The sequence below is a fragment of the Typopeltis vanoorti genome, chromosome 13, assembly GCF_054136105.1.
Source record: "Typopeltis vanoorti isolate ZY-2024b chromosome 13, IOZ_Tvanoo_1.0, whole genome shotgun sequence".
NCBI classification, from domain to species: domain Eukaryota; kingdom Metazoa; phylum Arthropoda; class Arachnida; order Uropygi; family Thelyphonidae; genus Typopeltis; species Typopeltis vanoorti.
This window is the reverse complement of record NC_143561.1, coordinates 96,039,613-96,061,966: the sequence shown is the minus strand read 5'-3', so window position 1 is coordinate 96,061,966 and position 22,354 is coordinate 96,039,613. Positions and strand designations below refer to the sequence as shown.

Genomic DNA, 22,354 nt, shown 5'->3' with positions numbered 1-22,354 from the left:
CTACAGCATTGCCATCCATTACCCTCCAAAGGTATTAATCACCGTATCTCACGGTCGATTCTCTCCAACTCTCGCAAATAAATGGATCGTGATCACCTTTAGTAATTCTAAAGTTCTTTAATACTTACTTTATTATTTAAACTAAATGGTGTATTAATATGTATTAATTTTATTCTTTAAAATATAAATATTTCTAAAATATATGAAAATTCAAATATCTAACTTACTTTTATAATTATTTATGAAAAAGAACTATAAACATTTAAAGGCACATTCAAAATTCACTAGTTTGGAAATTAGTTCACAAGCGGTTTCGTTTATATAACGTAGTTATTTCAAAACGCAATTCATAGTAAAGATTAATATTTATTAATTCATTTTTAAACTTTTTAAATATTTATTAAATAAAATTAATATTCAATATTTATCTTTAAGACAATTTATGGATACTCATTGACTAAACAGCAATATATTGTGTAGTAGAATTTAAAGGAAAAATTTTAACCTAAACAATGGCTTTTAATTTGGGAAACTTCAAAATTACAGTGTTATGGTATTTCAATCTGCACAATATTTTCCATTTCTGTTCTTTTGGAAGTAGTCTTTTGAAACATTTAACTCTCTTAAAAATGACGGGGAAGTTTTGATTGCCAGTAAACTCTGAAGCATTATTCACTTAAGAGCAATTTATTTTTCCGTTTAGAAGTAGCATGACCGCTATTTGCATCAGGTTTCTTGGCCTCCATCCCATTACCATCACCGCCATCTTACCACCCCCATCAGCCAAAAGATATCGGAATTTTCTCCAGACGATTCCGCTCACAGCTGCAAGCCGATACTCTGGTCGCTTTTAAAAAACGTGGTTTTAACCTTATGATTTATTGATGATAAACACACGCGGCTGTAGGCACGCTACTTTCTTCCTTCTATCGGGTGTTTACCAGCTGAAGACGCAATTTGTTGTTAGATGAAAATCAATGGGACTTGAGGGGATCTGACAACCAGAGATAACGAGAAGTGCTACCTGAAGGGAAGCACTTCTCGAAAACTAATCGGTTTCAGAATTCATCTGCTTTTTATTCTTCTTTTAAAATCCTGGATGTTTAGCGCTAATATTTGTTGCACAACATATTATAGCAGAAGATAATATGCTAGATGAAAAGATAAACATTTTTCCAATCCATAAACAATAATGGTACAGCATAACATTATAAATTTAGACCGTCAGAGAATCTCAAAAGTTAAAGGAGAAAATTATGGATTTCTTTATATGCTTATTTAACTTTGCGAGAACTGTTCGAAGAACGAACCATCAACTAAGGAGAAATTGACAATTGACAATTATTCTTTAAGGGTGAAGCAAAATGCTTTTCATATTCCCCGCTATCTGTCGTGGTTACAGTGAGGGTAAAATTTACGAGCAGTTTGCTCGCCCTGAATGGGCATGGGGATTATGTATCGCTATAGGAGGCTAATATAGTTTTTGGTCTTCTATATTTAAATATGTCCGTTGGCTCGTATGCTGCAGCTTGTTGAACCAAATCGTTGGGATGTGTGGACGTCTTTAGAAAAAATTTGGAAGCTAAGGATTGTAGATAAGACAGAATATAGGGAATATTTGTGTCTCTGTGGAGTTGGCTGTTTCTAACATACCACGGGGCGTTCAAAATCATTCTCAAGCACTTGTTCTGCACTCGCTGTATCTTAATAATGTTAGTATTAGAGGTGTGGCTCCAGGCTGGAGAGGCATAGGTGATTATAGGACGCATCGTCATCTGGTATAGCTGCAATTTGATTCTGTTGCTAAGTTTGCTATTTCTATTAATTAGCGGGTAGATCTGAGCTATGGCTTTAGATGCTTTTGCACATGCAGACTTGATATGTTGGTTGAAAGATAGCTTTTTGTCGAGAATCACACCCAGGTAATTTGTTTCTTTCTGCCAGGGAATTTTAGTATTGAATAGTAATATATCTCCTGCAGGAAACATTGGCCTTTTTGAGAAGAGAACCGCTGAGCTTTTCAGGGGGTTGACTTCTAATCTCCACTTGGAGAACCAACCCTCCAGCTTTAGAAGATTTTCTTGAAGCTTTCTGGTAACGAAGTGGGGTCTGAGAGATCTGGGTAGTATTGCCGTATCGTCCGCATACAGTGCTAAAATGGAAGTCATCGGATTGTGTGGGATGTCTGACATGTATACAGAAAACAGCAATGGAGCCTGTAGAGATCCCTGCGGCACTCCAGCAAAGATATGGCGCTGGGACGATGTAGAACCGTTAATTTTAACTTGCATTGATCTATTCTGAAGATATGAACGGATTAGATGAACCATTTTAGTGAGATACCGGCTGAGATAAGTTTGTGCAGGAGTCCAAAATGCCAGATTTTGTCAAATGCTTTAGATAGGTCTAGGAATACCGCTCCTGTGCACTGGCGCCAGTTGTAGCTGGTGGTGATATATTCCACAATTCTGTGGATTTGCTGGGTAGTACTATATGGTGTTGTCGAAATCCAAACTGTTCTTTAGGGAGGATGTTTAGGCCATTTACTGAGGTTTGGAATCGTGAGAGGATGACCTTCTCTGCAACCTTACCCAGATTGGAGATGGGACTGATTGGACGATAATTCTGCGGTAAGTGTGGGTCTCTGCCTGGCTTATGTATAGGAATCACATCAGCCATTTTTCATGTGGAAGGTACGGAGAAATACGATTCTATTAAACCAAAAATAGAACATACTCAACTACTTTTTATTAAAATTGTAATATTATGATATTAAACATTTACAGGTGTATAAAGCATTTTTTAAAAATAATTAGAACGTATCAATTATTTAAAAAATAAAATTTAAATTTAAAGTGAAATATAAGTTACATTATTATTTATAATAAAATATTAAATTCTATAGTGATAATTTCACACACAAGTAGAAGATGTTCATTGATCAATAATGATGAATGAACATCTCTGATTAATCAACGATTACGTAATGATGTCGACAAACCAATGAGCAGTTTACTAACATAAGTGATATTCTTTCTGTTTGTAGTGTTAGCCCTGGACAACAAAAGGCTGAAGATGAATGTAAGAATTGCGATCTGAAATGTCCATGAGAAAGTTGATAACTGTCTTATAACTCGGAAGAACATTAATAACTGTCTTATAACTCAGAAGCACTATCTACTTTTTCCTAGAAGTAGGAAAAGTAGATAGTGCTATTTGCCTACGAAAACATGACAGTGAATGCTTTGACAGCTCTTCCATTCGAGTGGATTGAAAGTAAAGAAAATGCGTAATTTATTAAAGTACATTGAAACTACCGAGAAAAATTACTTCGACGTAGGAGAAGTTATACTCAGAAATTTAAATTTTTTTAATATTTATTAAATAAAATTAATATTCAATATTTATCTTTAAGACAAAGATAGGTTAGAACTTAAAATATCTGCATAACATTGCAGGTAATTCTAAAGTTGAGTGATGTATTTTTTTCGCCATATGACAAAGTTAAAACGGACGAAAATATAACTTTTACGCATAAAATTACACATTCTGTCCATCTGATAACATTTAAATAGTGCTAACTAATGCGTCTACTAAGCAAAACATTTTATCGCTATTAAAATATGATTTTGTTTATTAGCTATGACAGTTTACATCCCGTATTTTTATTACGTGCTAAGCATTGCTTTAGCAAAGAAATACTTTAAAAGCGAGCAAGTACGTCTTTGAGAAGAAGTGCACGTTTCACATAATTCACGTTTGACAGGAAGCAACTGGAGTTCGATCAAGAAAAGGCTGACAGCTGATCAGCCTTTCTAACTCAAGGAAATCAGACCTATGTTACGTGCAACCATAGTGTTGAAGGTGTCCAGATTTCCTTACAATAAAGTACACCTCAGTGAGAAATAACCAAAGAAAGATAGTGATTTATTGTTCCTACTGGAATATTCGGGATTTTTTTTTTTATCGAATTTGTGCTTTTATAAGGAAGGAAGTTGTTCAGAATCCAAGTGATTGGATTCTAACCCCTGCAGACATGTGGAGAGAGAAAATTAATGGAAAAAAACTGCCACTAAACACATTTATTACTGTAATACGCGGGTAGACGGTGATAAAGTGAAAGTAATAAATTATCTGCCGTGCTCACAATGCACTCTTTCGAAGCCTGAAGAGATAGATGTGGCGGCAGTGGACGAAAACTGATAGCGGACGCTGAGCTCAATCACTTGCATCTCATCCCTTGGAGTTTTTACGAGTAACATCGTCAGAGGACAGGTCAGCTTGCCCTTGTAATCGGGTCTTCAAATAGTCACCGAAATAAACTGTACATGAAGATTATTCAGTACAAGTGGAACTGTTATTTGTACTAAATAATATTTTGTATTCTATTCTCTCTTTTATTCAAGTATATAACATTTTATTAGACGAAATGGTAAGCGAAGCGCGCTTATGAGCTTCATGTCTGTCTGTCCGTCACGTTTATAGGAAGTTTGAGAACAGAATACCTTGAGGGAAAAAAAAAATCGCCTTTTATTCCCTTATAGGGAGTAGGGAAAGCCTTTTAACACTATCTAACTTTTGCAGTTTTAATTTTTTTTCTTTCAAATCGGATATTAACTACCATATTTTTCACTACACCAGTAACTTCACTGATCGAATGACTCACGCGGTAGATCTACCCTCCAACATTCTCTAGATATTTTCTTTGTTTTTTCCCCTATATTTTATCCTTTTTCAGATACTTTGTTTCCTCTAGATATTCACGAACAGTGAACGTAATTTAGCACTAATAGTCGTGTCATTTTCTTTATTTAGCAACAGTCATTAAATAACATTTTAATACCCCAAAGGTGCTGCAATGTTTTGTGCATTTGTATCCTTACAAGGCTTCCACATTACAAGCCTGTTTGCATCAGTCATCTTAGAGTAGATATTTCTATTTCAGCTTTCTGGTACGCTGAGTTTCAACACCTCACGTTCTTATGATTACCAAAAAGTGTGTGTGTGTGTGTGTTTTAATGCTGTATGTTTCTTTAGTCCAACAGATAAGACTATTTGAAGGCGCAGATACATCGCTCTAGAAGATTCCCTGGTCTTTTTTTCGAAAGTGCACTTTTAGACGTGAACAATTATAAATGCTATATTTCTAAAACTACTTTTAGAATCGTGACAAATCAAACATCATATGATAGAGGGAAGTGTAAAGTTTCACGAAAGCAGAGATTTTTCTTTTAGCAAATAGACTGACGCTACATTTGCGAATTAAGGAAAATAGCTACTTCAAGGAAGAAACCATTTCCTTTACTCAGATGTCTTCCCATGTTAGCTCCATTACACTTTTGCGAAGCAAGAGTACACCAACATCGTGTTTACATCATGTTCCACCAATAAAAAGAACACTCAAACGAACCGAACGAATGCTGTCGCATCAGTGAATCCATTACGTAGGACTTCGGCGAAAGGAATGCAGATTGGATAGCTGAGATGCATACATCCAGAATCTTTCTAACTTACAACATTCAGAATAAAATCTTGTTTGTTCCTTTAAAATAGTTTCGTATGAAATCTTATTTTGATAATTGTCAAGAAGGATAGCAATCTAATGCACAAAGAGATCCTTATGTGTGTGCTACCGGTAGCAAAATCAAAGAAAAAGTTGTTATAATAAAAGAATACAGCTACACTGCCCTCTGGTGACTGATTTTTGAAGTGCTTATCTTCTTTCGTCAATTGATTTATTTAATTTATATTGTTCTGGAAGGACCCTTGCATAACCTGTTAGTCTTTCAAGGTATACCGCAAATAAAGAAAAAATTCTAAACATTTATCAAAAAGTGAAATACAATTTATTATTTTTTTTATTGGAACACTACTAAACTATGTTTCGATCGATAAGCAACATCCTCAATCATTAGGAGGAAAACAGTGATCATTAGTTTGCCGATGAAAACATTCCAAATAGACAGAATAATTCTAGCACTTACCCCATCCAATTACATAAAACATGGTTAAATTCTTCTGTTCTGCAAAAGCTGCGGCGATCAGCATGTGAAGATAAAACCCTTCGCAGAACATCCACATGTAGGTGGTCATGCGAGAGTATTTGGTCAAAATGAACATCACCTTGCAGCCAGGCTGAAAAAGTATTGAAAAACAGCAGGAATAAAGTGGATTAAACTGTACTGATTTCCAGAATAACAATTTATTTTGCACAGAATTCTAATCACTTATCAACAGCAAATACTCTGAAACCTTGAGTGTATCAGTGCAATCCAAATTAGGTTTAAGTGGAGTAACAACAGCAAAAGATCGATAAATTCTGGAGCCGTTTCTTAAAGATTGTGTTAGACTTATTAATTTAAACAATTATATCTTACAGAATAAGTACACTCAGTTATACCTTCCTTTATTATATTTTATAATAGATAAGACTTCTTACTTACCCCGCTGTCTTCCAGGATGGTTCTTCTGTTTCCAGCATTTTCCAGCTCGTCCAGAATGACAGTGGCCTTGAACACGATCACAAAGATTCCATTCAGAAGCAGAGAGAAGAAGAGATTTTTATGCATCGTGATCCGGTGCACTTGCAACTGCCTGAAAGGATCAATCATCGCTACTTCACTATTGGTGCTCAAGATAACCGATGAGGATTTAAAACTCAAAATCGCATTTCAGCAAACACTCGCATGCAAGTGACTGCTTAAATGCTACCTATGAGTAAATTAAACTGTCTTAGAACCAAATAATTTCTACTGGATCGAAATATCGAGGATGAATAATATATGTATATAAATTTCACATTCGACATTCATAGACGCCGTATGGTTACTGCCGTAACTCACATGGTTTTGGCAATGATGTCGTCTACTAGAGTAAGTGGGAGGGTCGCAGATTCCCTTTCCACACAAAGTTTGCAGGACAATCGCAAACATCCATGCCCAAGGCGGGATTTGAACCCGTAGCTTCTTGGCTGGAGAGCAAACATGCTAACCACTCGGCCAACCAATCCAGTAAGAGCAACGCCCCCGGATGAATAATAGAAAACTTACCCAAATAGGTTTCAAACTAGAACAAAATGGTCATGTCTTAGTACATAAACAGGATCCTTCAAGATCCGACAATTTTTTCGGGGAATGCAAACCTGAATCTCGATAGTTCTCCAGTAAATGAGTAAAATTATGTTCACAACAACCTTACTGAAAACGTAGGTTTTTTTCTCCACCATATTGAGTCCAATTTCACCAATCATTTTATAATGTGTTATATGCAAATCATGTGGATAATTCATAAGTACGTAAAAGAAATTATTATTTTTATGGCTATTATAGCCTGTTTTTTTAACACCACGTAAAACAAATGTTTTTTTTAATTTTAATTTGAGGCAGTTTCATAAAAAACGTTGATACTTAAATTTATATCTAAAACTTGATTAAAAAATCACTGATTTTTCTGTCAGCAATGCGAAACTTTTAAAAATCCAAAATTAAGCTCATTTTTTATTTATTTACAAACTAGTAATTAAAGATGCTAAACTTTTTTCCTCGTTGTTCAGAGTCACCGGATCCTTTAATACTTTTTTCGACCATTAATTCTTACCGTAGGAAATTGTCCCGACACGACAGCGGGGCGAAGATGAATGGCTATTCAGAATAAACACGTCGAAGGACGCAGAAAAGATACTTCTTACACTTTTCTGATTTTCATGATTTATGGCAGATGCGTCAATAGAAAGATACCTGAACGCTTTATAAGAACACGTGCACTATGGCACACTTTTTTTTTAAAATTAACACAAGCAAAATTGTTAATACTGCAGATAGGGAGCATGTCCTATCTATCTTTAGGGTTAATAATTTAGGCTTTACGCAGTTGGCAGAGAAAAATGAGCACGAAATACATGCTCATCTTCCTCCACCATAAATCAACATTGCACTCAAGTTTAGATGATGACGCGTAGTGTTCAGTTTTCATTCTATAATGAAGTTATGGCTTCAATGAAGTTATGACACAGCATTAACTGTGATGAACGTAAAGGTTTACGGAAATATTCATAAAGGAAAAAAAAAGTTTCTATGATATTTGTAATTTATACGTGGGTCACTGATAGGCTTGCAAAGTGAAAAGCGGAGCTTATCTCCCCTAGGCAAGCCTAAATAAACCTACCTTCCGATGGTGTGACCTGTTCGCACAAACAGGGATTGGCAATCCTAGTAAGTATTGCCACAAGTGCATACATTTGTAGCTGCACGGTTGATACCTCCTCCAATCCTAGTTGAAGGAGATACCAATTATACCCTTAAGTAGTTAGGCGACTTTCAGCACCCCGGTGAAACACCACCCACTTTGATTATTGTTGTTCTGAAGTGGTGTTTGCTATATTTGGTTCACAGACAAAGATTTTCGGTTTCTTCAACCTTTTTCTTCTTACTTGTGGTGGAGTGACAAACTTCCACTCTCACGAATTCCAGGACACAGCAATAAAACTGTTCCACAGGCCAGCCGCTAGATAGTACACGGGAGAGAACCCATTGACAACTCATCGGGCTTTCCGACTAGTAGCGAATAATCGTACTATCACGTATTCTTCCAAGTCCTGATGGAAGAAGTCAGAGTATTTTTCTGAAAAAGAGTAGGCCAGTATACGTGCGTACTTGAGTACTGTGAGTGGACTAAGACTTTTTTTTTTCGTAATTATTTATTTTTTACATAATTCGGAATCAGCAGCCGGTGTAGCTCAGTGCAAGTGGCATGTGCCGTCTATGGCACTCGATGACCCAAAGAAAGAGCGCCGTAAGTTCAATTCTAGTTGCCGACTAGAGGAATTTTAACTAAACGGGCAAGCAGTTTTTAATCCCAGAAACTCGGGTTTTTCGTCCCGTAAACTGAAGAAAATCGACCGTAGAAACCACAGTATTTTCAGAAAGTAAACAAAGTGTTAGGATTAGGGGCCACGAGATGGCAGCACTTGTCAGCCGCATCTTTTCACCGGTGTCGTGTATAATTAATGATAGTCTTGGGCCAGATATCTGATTGAACTGTTCTCTTAGAACTGCAAAGATCTACAAAGTCTTAAAACGTGTGCTCCTGAGCCCATGCTGTATCATATCTAGAAATTTCTCATACTCACTTGGCAGCTACCATCTACCTTCAGTATGAAAACAAGATTATATCCAACAGATCCTGAATAAACATGATAAAAAAACGACCACCCAACTGTTTCACTTAATTCAGTTCTATCGAAAATAATGGAGAAAGTCAATTACCTCCATCACCACTCAGAAGCAAGCCCGCCCACTAACCGTTCACCACGAAATGTGTTCAGACACTCGCGGATCACAGCAGATCTCCTTGTAAACATCATCCACCTATGGACCCGAGTTCTATAAGAGTTTGAAAGCCAAGCCATGATGTAGCTGCTCTAGATATTTCTATGGCTTTTTGAAGGAGTCTGGTACAAAGGCCAACTTAATAAATTACCAACGAATGATCTAATATATATGCCCTATGGATTGCCAACTGGATTCCTGCATGATTGTTCACTGCATATTATGTTGGATGGTTTCTTCAGATTTTCTCGCCAAGGCCAGAGCCGGTTGTACTTTTCCCCCGCATTATTTCTCCTATTCATAAACGATTTATCACCAAACTTGAATGTAACGAGTGTTGAAGACGGTACACCCCGTCTTTTCCGGTTTATAATTCCCATATATTCCAATCTCCAAACTTTTTCATAATCAGAACCTTAAAGGTTGATCTCCTTACTATATTTCAGACAGGTAAGGCAATCTTGATAAGTGCATCGCTATCAAAACGAAGTCATGTGGTATTTCACGGGCAAACAGTTGACTGGAGTGAATCTCCCTCCCTTGAACAGCATCGAACATTTTTTTTTTTGTTCTCACATATGGGATGGTGCAAAACCTTTCTAAAATGTTCGATGCTATCCAGAAGCTGCTCTCACAGTTCAATATCCCTCCGACGTACTGTTTCTGCTCTCTGCGTCTCCTACAGGTATTTTTAAGGGTGCTGCTCCTCAAAATGATACGACTCCATCCGCTTTCCACCCCTACCCCCAAACTCATAAAGATAGGAGCATTTGCTGAACAAAATCCATTCATTATCCAGTTTTGAATTCTCGTCCAAGATTCTACGCTTTGGAAGTCTTCTACACAGTTTGACCTAAGGACTACGACTCCAGTTGTTCAAAAACGTAACTGGTTCGTTCTTTCTTCTCAACCGCTTGTCCACACACTGTTACCATCAAGAAGAAACAAGGTTTAAAATACTTACTAATAAACTTCAAGGGGGGGGGGGAGAGAGAGAGAGAGAGAGAGAGAGAGAGAGAGAGAGAGAGAGAGAGAGAGAGAGAGAGAGAGAGAGAGAGAGAGAGAGAGAGAGAGAGAGAGAGTACTTACTTATAAGTCATGAAAATAGCGATGGCTGGCAACAGGAACAAGATGGACACGGCGTACGTGGCAATGTGGAAATACTGAATACGTCGAATTCCCTGAAAATTAAGAAATTTCTATGAACTTTTAGCATCGAATAACTAATATGTTACTATATGAACTGTCAATCATTTTTTGAAACGAAAACTTTGGGAAATATGTTTCTAAATTTCTAAGAAAAAAATCGCTCTTAAGCTATGGATTATCATAGCCAAAATTTCATAATAAAATAAGGAATTGTCATTTCCATTAACTTGATATCCCAGGCTAATACTGTTTGTTGTAAGTATAAGATCAGTCGGTTTTCACAATGCCATTTTGCGGGAAGGACCCGGGTTCGATCCAGTCAGAGGTGAAAAACCTTTATAAGAGCTTTTCAACGATTAGCAGGGTTGGAAAGTTTTTTTCCCCAGTTCTAATAGCATATTAGAACACAAAATAACGTACTGGATTCATAGCCTTAATTTCAAAAGAACTAAACTCTTTACGCAGAAAGAGGAGAGAAAAGCTCTCCATTTGGATAAATAAAAACAAATTTCACTCGAAAAGAGTTATTTGCATTCTGTGTTCTCCAACTGTAAGCGTTAAATCATTTTGAGTCAACACCACATTGTATACGATTGACCTCCGGCATTCCAATCGGATCTTTTGCATCAGCGATCGTTCCATTCAAAACTTTGTCTAATGCCAGAAGGTGCTACTTCTCAGTATATTTATTTTTCGCATTAAGTTCTGTATCCTTAAATTCCTTAAGGATATTTCCTCTCACTTGAGCACGTCGGGATATCAACTATTCCTTTCTACTCTTTATCCTTCGGGTTTCTCATTCTTTGTGTTTCGATGGAGACGGGAGATAAACAGTCAACTATCGACATGACTGAGTTAAAGAATTTCACAATTGCAAGCGTGTAACGCGCTCGGAGCTATTTTTCTTGGAATTTTTAAAGAATAAACGATAATGGAAATCTATTGAGTCACTGCCGAGCAAAGGACAACCAAGTATACGAAATAGAACAAAAGGGAATATTTTCATTGAAAATTACGATACATAATGGCAAAAAAAAAAAACCAATTTCTTCACAATACAACGGACGTGTTCGAGATAACGCCTTGCACTTGTTTTTGTAAGACTCCGCTTCGTGAAAAAAAAAAAAAAGATACAATTTTTCGAATAAAGCCTGTTTAAGAAAGGCCGTGGCAAATATGAGCAACCAAACTATAAAATAATATTTCAAAAAAATACTCTTGGTTGTCATGGAAACTGGCAGAGTGACACGTGATTCAGTTTCTGTAAGTTATTGTTCTCGTTATTGTTATGGAAACAGAACAGTAAATATGGTTGTGTTGATTTCATTTGTCCGAACTTTTAGCATTGAATACAAAATCCAACAAGCATCATTTTGTTGGTTTTCTCATCTATTTATTATTATTATTATTATTTCGTTCGTCCGTAAGCAATTACTTGCACTGAATGCTATATTTGCTACGTCACTCACCTCAGCCCTACCGCAGCCGCTGTAATTGGTCCATTCGGTCCGCCATTCTACGTTGATATACCACGTTCCATTGGGTAAACACGTCTTCACTGCATAACCTGCAAAGAAAAATTCATAAATAGAAAATGAAAGAAATGTCAAGGCATACCCCCCCCCCCCCACAAAACAAACATACAAAAAAAAAACTTGCAAGTGTACTTTTTGAAAAATCGAAGTTTTTCTTACAGCAGATATTGTGCTGGCAATATCCAAGTCGGTAAACAATTTCGCTGATGGAGTCAGTTACCATGACAACGGATGATATTCCTATAGAAGGAACACCGTCAATAAACTAAAAGGGGGGATATTATGTTTTCATTTGCGAATATAAATAAATTGAAATAACGTTCTAAGCTACATTATTACGATAGGAGTCTGCTTTTTTAATGCTTTGGACGACAGCAGAAGGCTTTTGCTGAGTTGACTTAAAATGCATTCAATTTTGACGATTTTTTTTTGGCACATAATCCCTTGAGTCTGTCGAATAGCCTGGAAATTGTAACTACAATGACAAGACAGACAACACGTTACGGTTGGATTCATGTGAGCAACTTAAGGCTGTCAAACGTCCACAAATATTTTCAGTCTAATCGCTTAGCCCTGTTAATGTGAGAAATCACAGAAGTATTCAGGTATTTAATAACATAGCTTAATCGCAACAATTGATGAATTATCATCACCTTAAGAGGAATATAGTACTACGAACTTTGCAAATATGCAAATTTTTATTTACGAAGGATCAACGTATTTAATCTTTAACAAGGCTACAAACATTCGGGATGAACCCAGGTTAGGAGAAAGGTTTGTTTTAATTGGAAAAGCAACAGGAATATTTAAGTGAATCATCGTCTGCTGTCAGGTCTTTATCAAAGTAAGATAAATTGATTAAATTTAGCGTGTCAAGTCCGATGTTATTGAGTTTACAAGTTTTGCATAATCAATCGGGTTTTTAGTCCATTCATGAGAGAAATACGACAGATTTATTTCCAATCCAGGAAGTGAATTTCTCTTTTCATCTTCTAAAAATAAATTTTTTTTATTCCGTTTCCTGATTTGCGGTGACTTCACCGACCCTATCGATGCAATCAACGAGAAACATTTTCTTATATTAAACGGACTGGGAGGCCGTTCCTCCATCTCAGTAATCCATCGTTATCTTTAATACGGACTAACATCCATCAAATTCCCCAACACGCCTTTTCTTTGATGCTCTTAGCGACGCACATGACGAAAGGACATACGACCGACCTTTTTGTCACGGTTATCTTTGTGCACAGTCACTGTGGTGCAAGGTATGACGCGTCGTTTCTAAGGAAACCGCTAAGCAACAAAGCATCGCCCTAATTTGTAGAAGAACATTGTCATAAATCCCGCACAAAAGCAATCATAAAATGAATTACGTTTTTTTTTTTTTTTTTTTTTTTTTTTTTGTCGTTGTTGCAATTCTGCAAATCAAATAAATGATCAACAGAAGATGTCTTGTATTTTTCATTAAAAATACAAAGTTGAAAAAGATGTATCGTAGGCTAGTTGTAATTTAATTATTCTGAAAAAAATATTTGTATGGTGGAAGATTGTAGGTTTTCTCCCAATCATTCAATAAAAATAAAAAGTATTTATGAATGAAATCCATATGAAAGTTTTTGATACAAATTTTATTGAATCTCTTAATGATTTAACGAGTGAAGAATCAACAAGATTATCAACCTTATTTAGTATCAGATATACTTGTCTTATTGTTACAGCAATCATTAAGCAACACATTTAAGTGTATATTTCATCTCATTGTTGAAATAGCTAACAATGAAATGTATATCCATTGTTGAAAAATAAATACAATTACAGCTTATTTTTTTTGGCAACTGGCATATGGAAGTCTGTATTGCTTCAACCTTGGTATCACCTCTGGTTCTGGCTCCCACTGACGAGACCTCAATAAAGGTCGAAACCGGTCTGGATAGTGACCCTTTCCATAATGCATAGCAGTATACATGTCCACAAGCAGTGGTGTAGCTAGAGCTTTTTGCCGCCCGGAGCGGTCCCTGAGTTTGCCTCCCCTCTCAGTATTCACTAAAAATACTACAAAAAGTCAAAACGACGTACAGGGAAACAAATTAAAACACTATGTTTATTTTTGAAGTAAAACTTTAATTTTAACATTCTAAAATGTTATTTTTCTTGCTTTTCTGTTAGAAAAATCGTCGATGACATTATCGAAGTCTATTTCATAGTAATGTAGGAAATTCTTAATCAGTTTTATTTAGAAAAACTCCTCTCATAACTAGCAACACTTACAGCAATTGTGAGGAAAATTCGCAGTAGTATTACAATATTTGAAACTAAGTTCTCGAGACGTTATTTTAGATTTAACTGCAAAAGTTCAAAAATGTTCAAAGTGCCGCCCGGGGCGGACCTCCCCCTCCGCACCCCTCTAGCTACGCTTCTGTCCACAAGGAGATGTGCTTTGCATTATGGGACACTAAGGAAAGTGATAAGAACTTTGACCACCTTTGCCACGAGTTGCCTCAGTCTTGAAGATACTTCAGGCGCAAACTTTGTTTGCTTACACTTGGATAAAAGATTAAACTACATATATAATTTATAGTTTATGGAAAAAAAACTTCAATGGTCATTTTTATTAGACAAAATATGAATTTTGATTACCATAGATGATATATTGTAAATAACCTGTAATTATAATCAATAGGAAGTAATTACCAATCCGAAAATGTGGAAACACAATTGTTATAATAAACAATAAACGTATCCCATAAGATGGAACAAAGGAATGTTATCTCACACTATGAAAATAAAACCTCGCAAATATTAATGTGAAAAGGAAGCTAAGTTTATGCTTAGTTTCAGTTTCACATTACTCGACGCAATTATTCATAGAATACCTGCGCTCTGTCGGTGGATCGGTAACAAAGACACGGTATAGTTATCCAGAAATAAATAAAAAAATCCACGAAAGAACGCCATTGATGATAAACAGGGAGAGATCATATTCCCAACCAAGGGAGCATGAAATTGTTAGCTGCGTGTGACGTCAGAAGCGATCTTTCCTCTTTGTCTTTGGATATCTCCTGCATCTGTTTACATGACTCACTCATATATTAAGGGCTAATTTGGAGCGATTAGGGGAAGTGAAGTTTATGAAACCGGCATAAACGAAGTGTGAAGAAGGCTTGCAATATATAAATAAAAAACAAAACGGTATAAGAACGTGTTTTTTTTTTCTTTCTGTTGTTTAGTATTTCACTATTATCGGTTAGTCCTATTTTAGAAGAGTTAAAACGAATGGTTACTCATAATTAAAAAAACCCGAAAACTATCCTTATATACTGGAAAAAAATGAAATAATACATTTACTGTATTTTCTGAGAGCTTCCATAGCTCAGTTCGGTATAGACGAAGCCTTTGTTCGGAAAGACCTGGGTTCGATTCCCGTCCATGACGTGAGGAACCTTTATCTGGTCTCTTTAGACTAAAGGTGAGTTAGCTGGTCTCATACTGGTTTTTTCACTCGGGTTTTTCGTCCTCCAGAACAGACAAACCAGCTCCGCGAACACACACATGTATCTACAGTTATATATTACTAACCCCCACATGAGGGGACTCAACTCGCTCCGATAGGAACAGGGAAGAAACTCCATACGAATAAATAAATTATTTTCTTTATATCAAGTTTTTCTATTTTGCCAGTAGATGGAGCACATATTTCAACAATTTTTAGTTAGAAAGTTTGCATATTCTCTTAAATAGAAGAGGGAAAATTTTAAAATTCTTGCAAAATCATTGTAATACCATCCTTGACATGCTTTATCATTCTATCAGTCCACTAATTTTCGTTATGAAAAACAGGAAAAATATGATCTTGCGGTAATGTACTTATGCAACTTTATCAGATAGTTTCTGTAATGGACTCATGTTTATTGCGAGTGTCAACGAAATACGAACGAATGTTTTCACCACTTGATTGAGAGCAGCAACATATCCTGATATCTCCAGAGTTTGTTCTTGAGAAATAGCAACGGTAAACCCTCTTTAACAGTAACACTGCTTCCGATACAACCCAAATATATTGATCAGAACATTAAGTGCGCTGATGTGTTCACAGTAAACAGTGAGCCACTCAGGAAGCAGAGATGATGAAAATCCTAATATGAGTATAGAAAGTACTTTACTTCAGGTCTGTGTTAACTTACAAGCGTTAAAATCTTTGGAAAGTCACAATGCGAATCTGTCAACACACACACACACACACACACACACACACACACACACACACACACACACACACACACACACACACACACACACACACACACACACACAGAGAGAGAGAGAGAGAGAGAGAGAGATTTTGCTAAAATCTGAGAAATCCTGCCAATAAGTCCTTAACGTTGAAAAACAAATTTTCAACGTTAAGGACTCATAGTAAAGATCGCCTTGAAAAAAAAGGCCCAGCACACGTTTTTTGAAAACTCACAGGTCCAGCACTTGTCTTGAAAAAACACAGGTTTAGCGCTCATGAAAAAATATAGATGATTCAATACTTGTCTTGAAAAAAACATTTAGTACTCATCTTGAAAAGAAAAACAGACTGAGCATCCTCATGAAAAAGATTCACTCGTCTTGTAAAAACGCACTCATCATGAAAAATGTGGGTTCAGTACTCATGAAAAAATAGTTCGACATTCGTTTTCAAAAAAAGATTCAATACTTGTTTTGAAAACGTTTTCGGCAATCGTCTTGAAAAAACAGGTTCAGAACTTCCTCGAAAAAGATTCAGAACTTGTTCAGAGAAGATTCCAAAATCGTCTTAAAGATGATTCAGAAATCGTCTTCAAAAAAGATACAACGCATCTTTTCAAAGGATTCAACCATCTCCTGATAAATAACAGATTCACTCATAAAAACAGGTCAAAAATCGGTTTGTGAAAACAGGTTCAGCACTCATGAAAAAGGTTCGGCACTCCTGAAAAAAAAAAAACATGTTCGTCATGAAAAATGATTCAATACTCGTTGAGCAAGATTTAAACATCGTCTTGAAAAAGTTTCAGCACTCGTAATTCGTCTTCAAAGAGATTCAACACTCATCTTGAAAAAGAATCCAGCACTTGTAATAAAAAAAGTTTCAGCAGTTATAAAAAAAAGGCTCAGCACTCTTTTTGGAAGAAAGATTTAGCAATTGTTTTTCAACAAAAACTGGTTTAGCACTTGGGAAAAAAAAATTCAGTACTCGTCTTGAAATTCATGTGTTCTGCATTCATCTTGAAAGTATAGAACGTGTTTCAGACGACTGCTATATTCTCAAACCAAATCCCAAATGCAAACTGAACAATCAAATAGCGAACTATATATTCATTTGTGTCACACGTTAGTTACTCTGGAGTCTCATCTGCGCTAACTCTTCCAATCCTTACCTAGATGATCAAAATGATTGTTTACATCCTTACCGACGAGGTTAATATTGATTAAAACAATACATGGGGGTCTTCAGATTTTTTTAAAATATAAAACAGTTCGCTTATCGAAATCTATCGTCCGAAAAACAAATACACGCTTTGAAAAATGGATTAAGGCCCTTTCTACTGCACATCCAATGAAGCATTTGCGTTTTATAAGTCACAATAATAATTATAATCTCATTAGAGAAAGAGAGAGAGAGAGAACATTGGAGAACAGCTCCTAAACCTATTTTTTAAACAATGTCTTCTTTTGACAATTGATGATGGATGCGTTTCTAATAAACCTCTCATTATGTAGCAGACACATGCAGTCAGCACTTGCTGTTATCTGCCTAAAGATATCCGAAAGGTGATTACAACCCATCACCGATTTAAATATAAGAAAGAAGCAGCTTCTCTTATGAGTGAACCTGATCACTTAAAACCAATATCCCGACCTTTTTGTGTTGCTGACTTCAAAATAAACGAAAGGATAATTCCACGCAAGTTTTTATAGATGCGCTGAGATATGTGATTGCAATACTCTCATCAGACTGCACATCTAGCAATTCTTTTCAAAATGTAGCAACCTAATTAATATTTAAGTTTCCCTTGAGCTTATACGACGCAATCTGTAAGCGGAAGGCAGTTGGAAAAACCAGATAGTGATCTATCCATTAGTTTTGTATGACATAAACCAATTAGTGGTCTGACAACCGAGTAAGATATGCGAGTCCTGTGAAACTCACTTTTTCCGATAAAACGCAAAAGCTCTCCATTGAAATTAGAGATAATGGTTGATGCCGGAACAATCGGCTTAACATGTCACAGAACTTTAAAAACACATACTGGTTGTTTTACAACTGCAAGATACGTTTCATTTTGCATCTGATTAGCTCATCTTGGGTTTTAACTTAGCGTAAAATCATTTCCCTCTGTGATGAATGGATAATGACGTTCTCTCTTCAACCGGAAGGCAAAAAAAAAAAAAAATACAGTAAAAATAAATACGGAAGTCGAGTATACAAGTCAATCACAGTGTACGGGATTGACTTGTATGGTTTGCCTGTTACTTATCGCGATGAAAGATATTCAACTCATTGAGTGGAGTGATGTAAATAATATTAACAAACTATTAACTAAATTTAATCATTTAATGAATAATTAGTATCATAATATTGAAAACTCGTGCAAGTTCACTTTGCTAGTCTTTGCACTAAGGCGATTCGATCTAGTGAAAGGACTTGCCATAAAAATGACTGCCCAAAATTTTAATATTGGGCAGATTTTCCAGGTTTGTTTCTATATATATTTATCCCAAGTATTACTATGTATAAACTATTCGAACACTGATTTTAATATTTCCTACACAGACCGCGCTCTCAAAGCTTATTTCCATATGAGTCATTGTTTTAAATGTTAGTAACATGGTATCTTTCATCATCATCATAACACTAATTACGGGTATAGACCATTAGTCTGTTCCGGTCTCATTATCCATCAAATATCGTTTTTTTTTTTTCTTCGTTTCTTTCATGAGAGACAATTGTCTTTTCTTCTGGGTATCATTTGTTTATAAAATTTATCACCTATTTTAATACTAATATCAAATGCTTTTGTAGTTTCCCAACCTTCGATTGAAACGTCTAATCTTTGGTTTGTGGCTGCAATCAGCAGTACCTGAATGAGTTGGCCAAAAGGTTGACATAAAAAAGATTGTTTTAGAAAGAGCGCTTTTTTCACATAAAAATGAAAAAATCTTTAAAATAATTAAAAAAAGCACATTTAACGCATTTTAATTAAATGCACAACATACACTGAAATTTATTTATGCCTTGAGGGTCGGTCGAACCCACAAAAATTCCTTGGGATATTTGAACTGTAACGAATAGAAGTGACATCTGTTTACCTTTATTTATTTATTTTTTTTTTTTCATAAAGATCCATGAGGCTGTAAATCTAATGACATTCCAAAGTCTAAATCTTTCCAAAAAATGTTTCCAAATGCCAATCTAGTTTCTTTAATAACCAGTCTTGTAGTCACTATTCTATAAAGAGGGCCTGCTTTGAAGAGCCCTTTAAAAATGAAAAATTTTATTCATAGATCTTTGATGCGATTGAAGATATCAACTATCTGAACTAAAAAAAAGTCTTCGTTTATTTCGTACATTTTGTTGTGGATTCCACATGAAAACAATACAAAGTTTACTTTAAGAAAACAATCATGTGAATTCGGGAATAAAAATGGCATTTATATTGAATTTTCGGATGTTAACAATCAGAGAGAAATAAAAATTGATAATGAATTAAATGCTGTAGTAGGTCTACACTAAAGTACCTACGTGGGCAGGGTGGGGGCACGCTCATAAAGTAAACGTGCTCTTGGCATGGTAAAGTTGAAGCTTGACCGCCTGGAGTGTCGTCCCAACATTGCCAACCATCCCAAGTACGAGGACAGAATGGAGATTCTGCAGTAATGAAATACAAAATGAAAATTAGCTTTCGGAAACATAAACGTACATAATCTATATTATAGATATTTATGAATCTTACAATAGAAAAACGACATTTCTTACTACTACTACAATTAATAACTGATAAATTTATGCAAATTTAAATATTTTGAAGTTAAGTTGCATCGTTTTCACAGAGAGGGCGCTGTCAACTATTTATGTAAGGCAAGTTATTTTTTTTCAATATTAAGAGGATGCTCCAATCTGCCATCTTTGTTTGTGAAACGAATTCAAACCAATCAATGTAGCCAATAAGCAATGATTTTATCACAATAGTGTGAATATTTAATTCTTCCTGCTAATTTTGTTCTAATAGGGAACTTAAATGTATGCTTACGAAATTTATCACAAATTCATAAAATTTTAATGGAGAAAAATCAAAAAGGCACTTCTAAAACTGATGCTTTTAATAAATTAATTTTACATCCGTTAAGGGCTCATTTGATTACCGTGCAATAGAAAGGTAAGGATAACAAATACGCTTGTAGAAGATGACAGCAATGACCTTATATTCCCGTTATTAAGGAGATTGCAAATATTGTGCAATCGAACTTGTCCAGGAGTGCTTCATCGTTAAAGATGCCGACATTGTATTGTCTGTAGGCGCACATCAAACTGGCGTTAAATTACTGTAATGAAAGGGTTGGTAGCCTGCGTTAGCTAAGCGCAAAGGGGAGCTAAAAGCCAAGTTTTCCGCAAGGATTACGGTAAAGGAAAAGCGATCTGTTTATGCCACATAGGTCGAGTTAGTTGAGATAAATATTGGTTTTAGATTACACTCTTCCTTTGTACTCAAGCTTACCCAGTCTAATGGTACTTACACGGAGAGACACAATCTGTTCTCCATTCGGCCTTTAATAACATATACCTAATTAATTTTTCCGATTTTTTTCCCCGTACTAAGGATACGACCAATGAAATCTACGGTAAATTGAAAACAAATCCAAATTGAAAATAAATCGCTTCTTCGTTCTATTATTTCAGTACCAGACGCTCTGATATAGATAAAAACTAATTTTCCCAAAACGAAATGAGAAGCCACACGTCAACAACTCTCTTGATCCTTCTGCAATCATCTTTTAATCATTTCTGTGCCAGATAAGTGGCGATTGAAATTGGCTATTTAGTTTCAGCCCTGAAAGTAAATTTATCGAGAATTAGCACATCAGCTCGGCATTTAATTTCGCTAGGAAATAAAGATAAACTGCTTGTATGTGGTACAGGAAAACAGAAGTAAGTATGACGTAGTTTTGTCACAATGTTTTTTTTTTTTTTTTTTTGGTTTTAATAAATGATTGGTTATTAAAAAATAAAAATCAGTTTTTGATTGTCCTTAGTTTTTAAGATGATTAATTTTCCTGAGTACTCCATGAATATTTAAAGCTAGGATGTCGTGGGCGATTTCCTACTTAGTAAGAGGATGTTTAAGTTGTTCGAAAGAAAATCGCGCTGTAATATTACGTCATAGAATTTAATATTTATTGCATATGGTACATAAAATTATCGAAGTGCACTAAATACGGAAATATCCCTCCAATAAAAGCGAATGAAAATTAAAAAAAAAATGATTAAGAAAACATTAGCGCAAACAGAAGAAAAGCAACCAACTGCTCAAGATCAGATCAAACAAAAATTTAATCTCATATCGATCCGAAATGCAAGCGAAGGAAAGCAAAAGACCATTTTTTTTAAACAATGAAAGTAATTGTGAAAAAGTCGAGAGCAACAATGAAAAAAATAAACAAGCAGTCCAACAATAAAATTCAAAAACGAAATTAACAAATGCACTTGTCACGTGACTAACTTTATTGTTAGGGTAAAAAAAAGTTAAAACTTTCGGAAAAACCTATTATTAGGATCTGTTTAGGTGTGGTAACAACAAAAATTTATCCTCCCTCCAGACTAAGGCGTGTTAAAAGGACATTGTACTCCGCTATACACCCTCTGCAAACATTCTTCAAGTATGTCAAGCCAAGTATAAGCATCCGAGAAGTACGCAACACGAATTCCGGTCATAAATAAAAACTGGGCTGCCGTCTATCCATTAACAGCTCGCGAGTGGCTTCCGATGTGATATTCCGCACAGCTTTCAAAGGACGACTAAATCCGACGGCACGTCTTCCATTACGGACACACATTTTTGGTCCGTAAACCGCACACGAATGGCATGAAACAAATACCTGACGATCAGCTGTAGCGATAGTCGTAAAATGGAGGATGTTCTGATATTTCGGTCATCGTTCAGCTACCTGTGAACTTCACACAACCATCGAGAATTACGAGTTAAAAAAAAAAAAAAAAAAAAAAAACCCTAGCTGAATAGCTAACTTTGATTTTTTTTTTTTTTTTTTTTTTTTTTTTTTTTTTAGTTCTGTTGAGTTGAAGAATCACATTCTCGAAACTCG

The 22,354-nt window shown here is 35.6% G+C and overlaps 1 protein-coding gene across 2 annotated transcripts in view; it reads right to left on the bottom strand.

The window, feature by feature from the left end:
• The window catches only part of LOC150100391 (calcitonin gene-related peptide type 1 receptor-like), a 135,630-nt gene that overhangs the window by 27,306 nt on the left and 85,970 nt on the right, over positions 1 to 22,354 (bottom strand). For both annotated transcript variants that reach the window (XM_090402758.1, XM_090402757.1), the window contains exons 5-9: positions 19,779 to 19,904; positions 11,945 to 12,042; positions 10,416 to 10,507; positions 6,444 to 6,594; positions 5,985 to 6,135 (exon numbers count right to left, since the gene is read on the bottom strand). In XM_090402758.1, the coding sequence (XP_090258884.1) occupies positions 5,985 to 6,135; positions 6,444 to 6,594; positions 10,416 to 10,507; positions 11,945 to 12,042; positions 19,779 to 19,904 (618 nt within the window). The remainder of the gene's footprint in view (positions 1 to 5,984; positions 6,136 to 6,443; positions 6,595 to 10,415; positions 10,508 to 11,944; positions 12,043 to 19,778; positions 19,905 to 22,354) is intronic.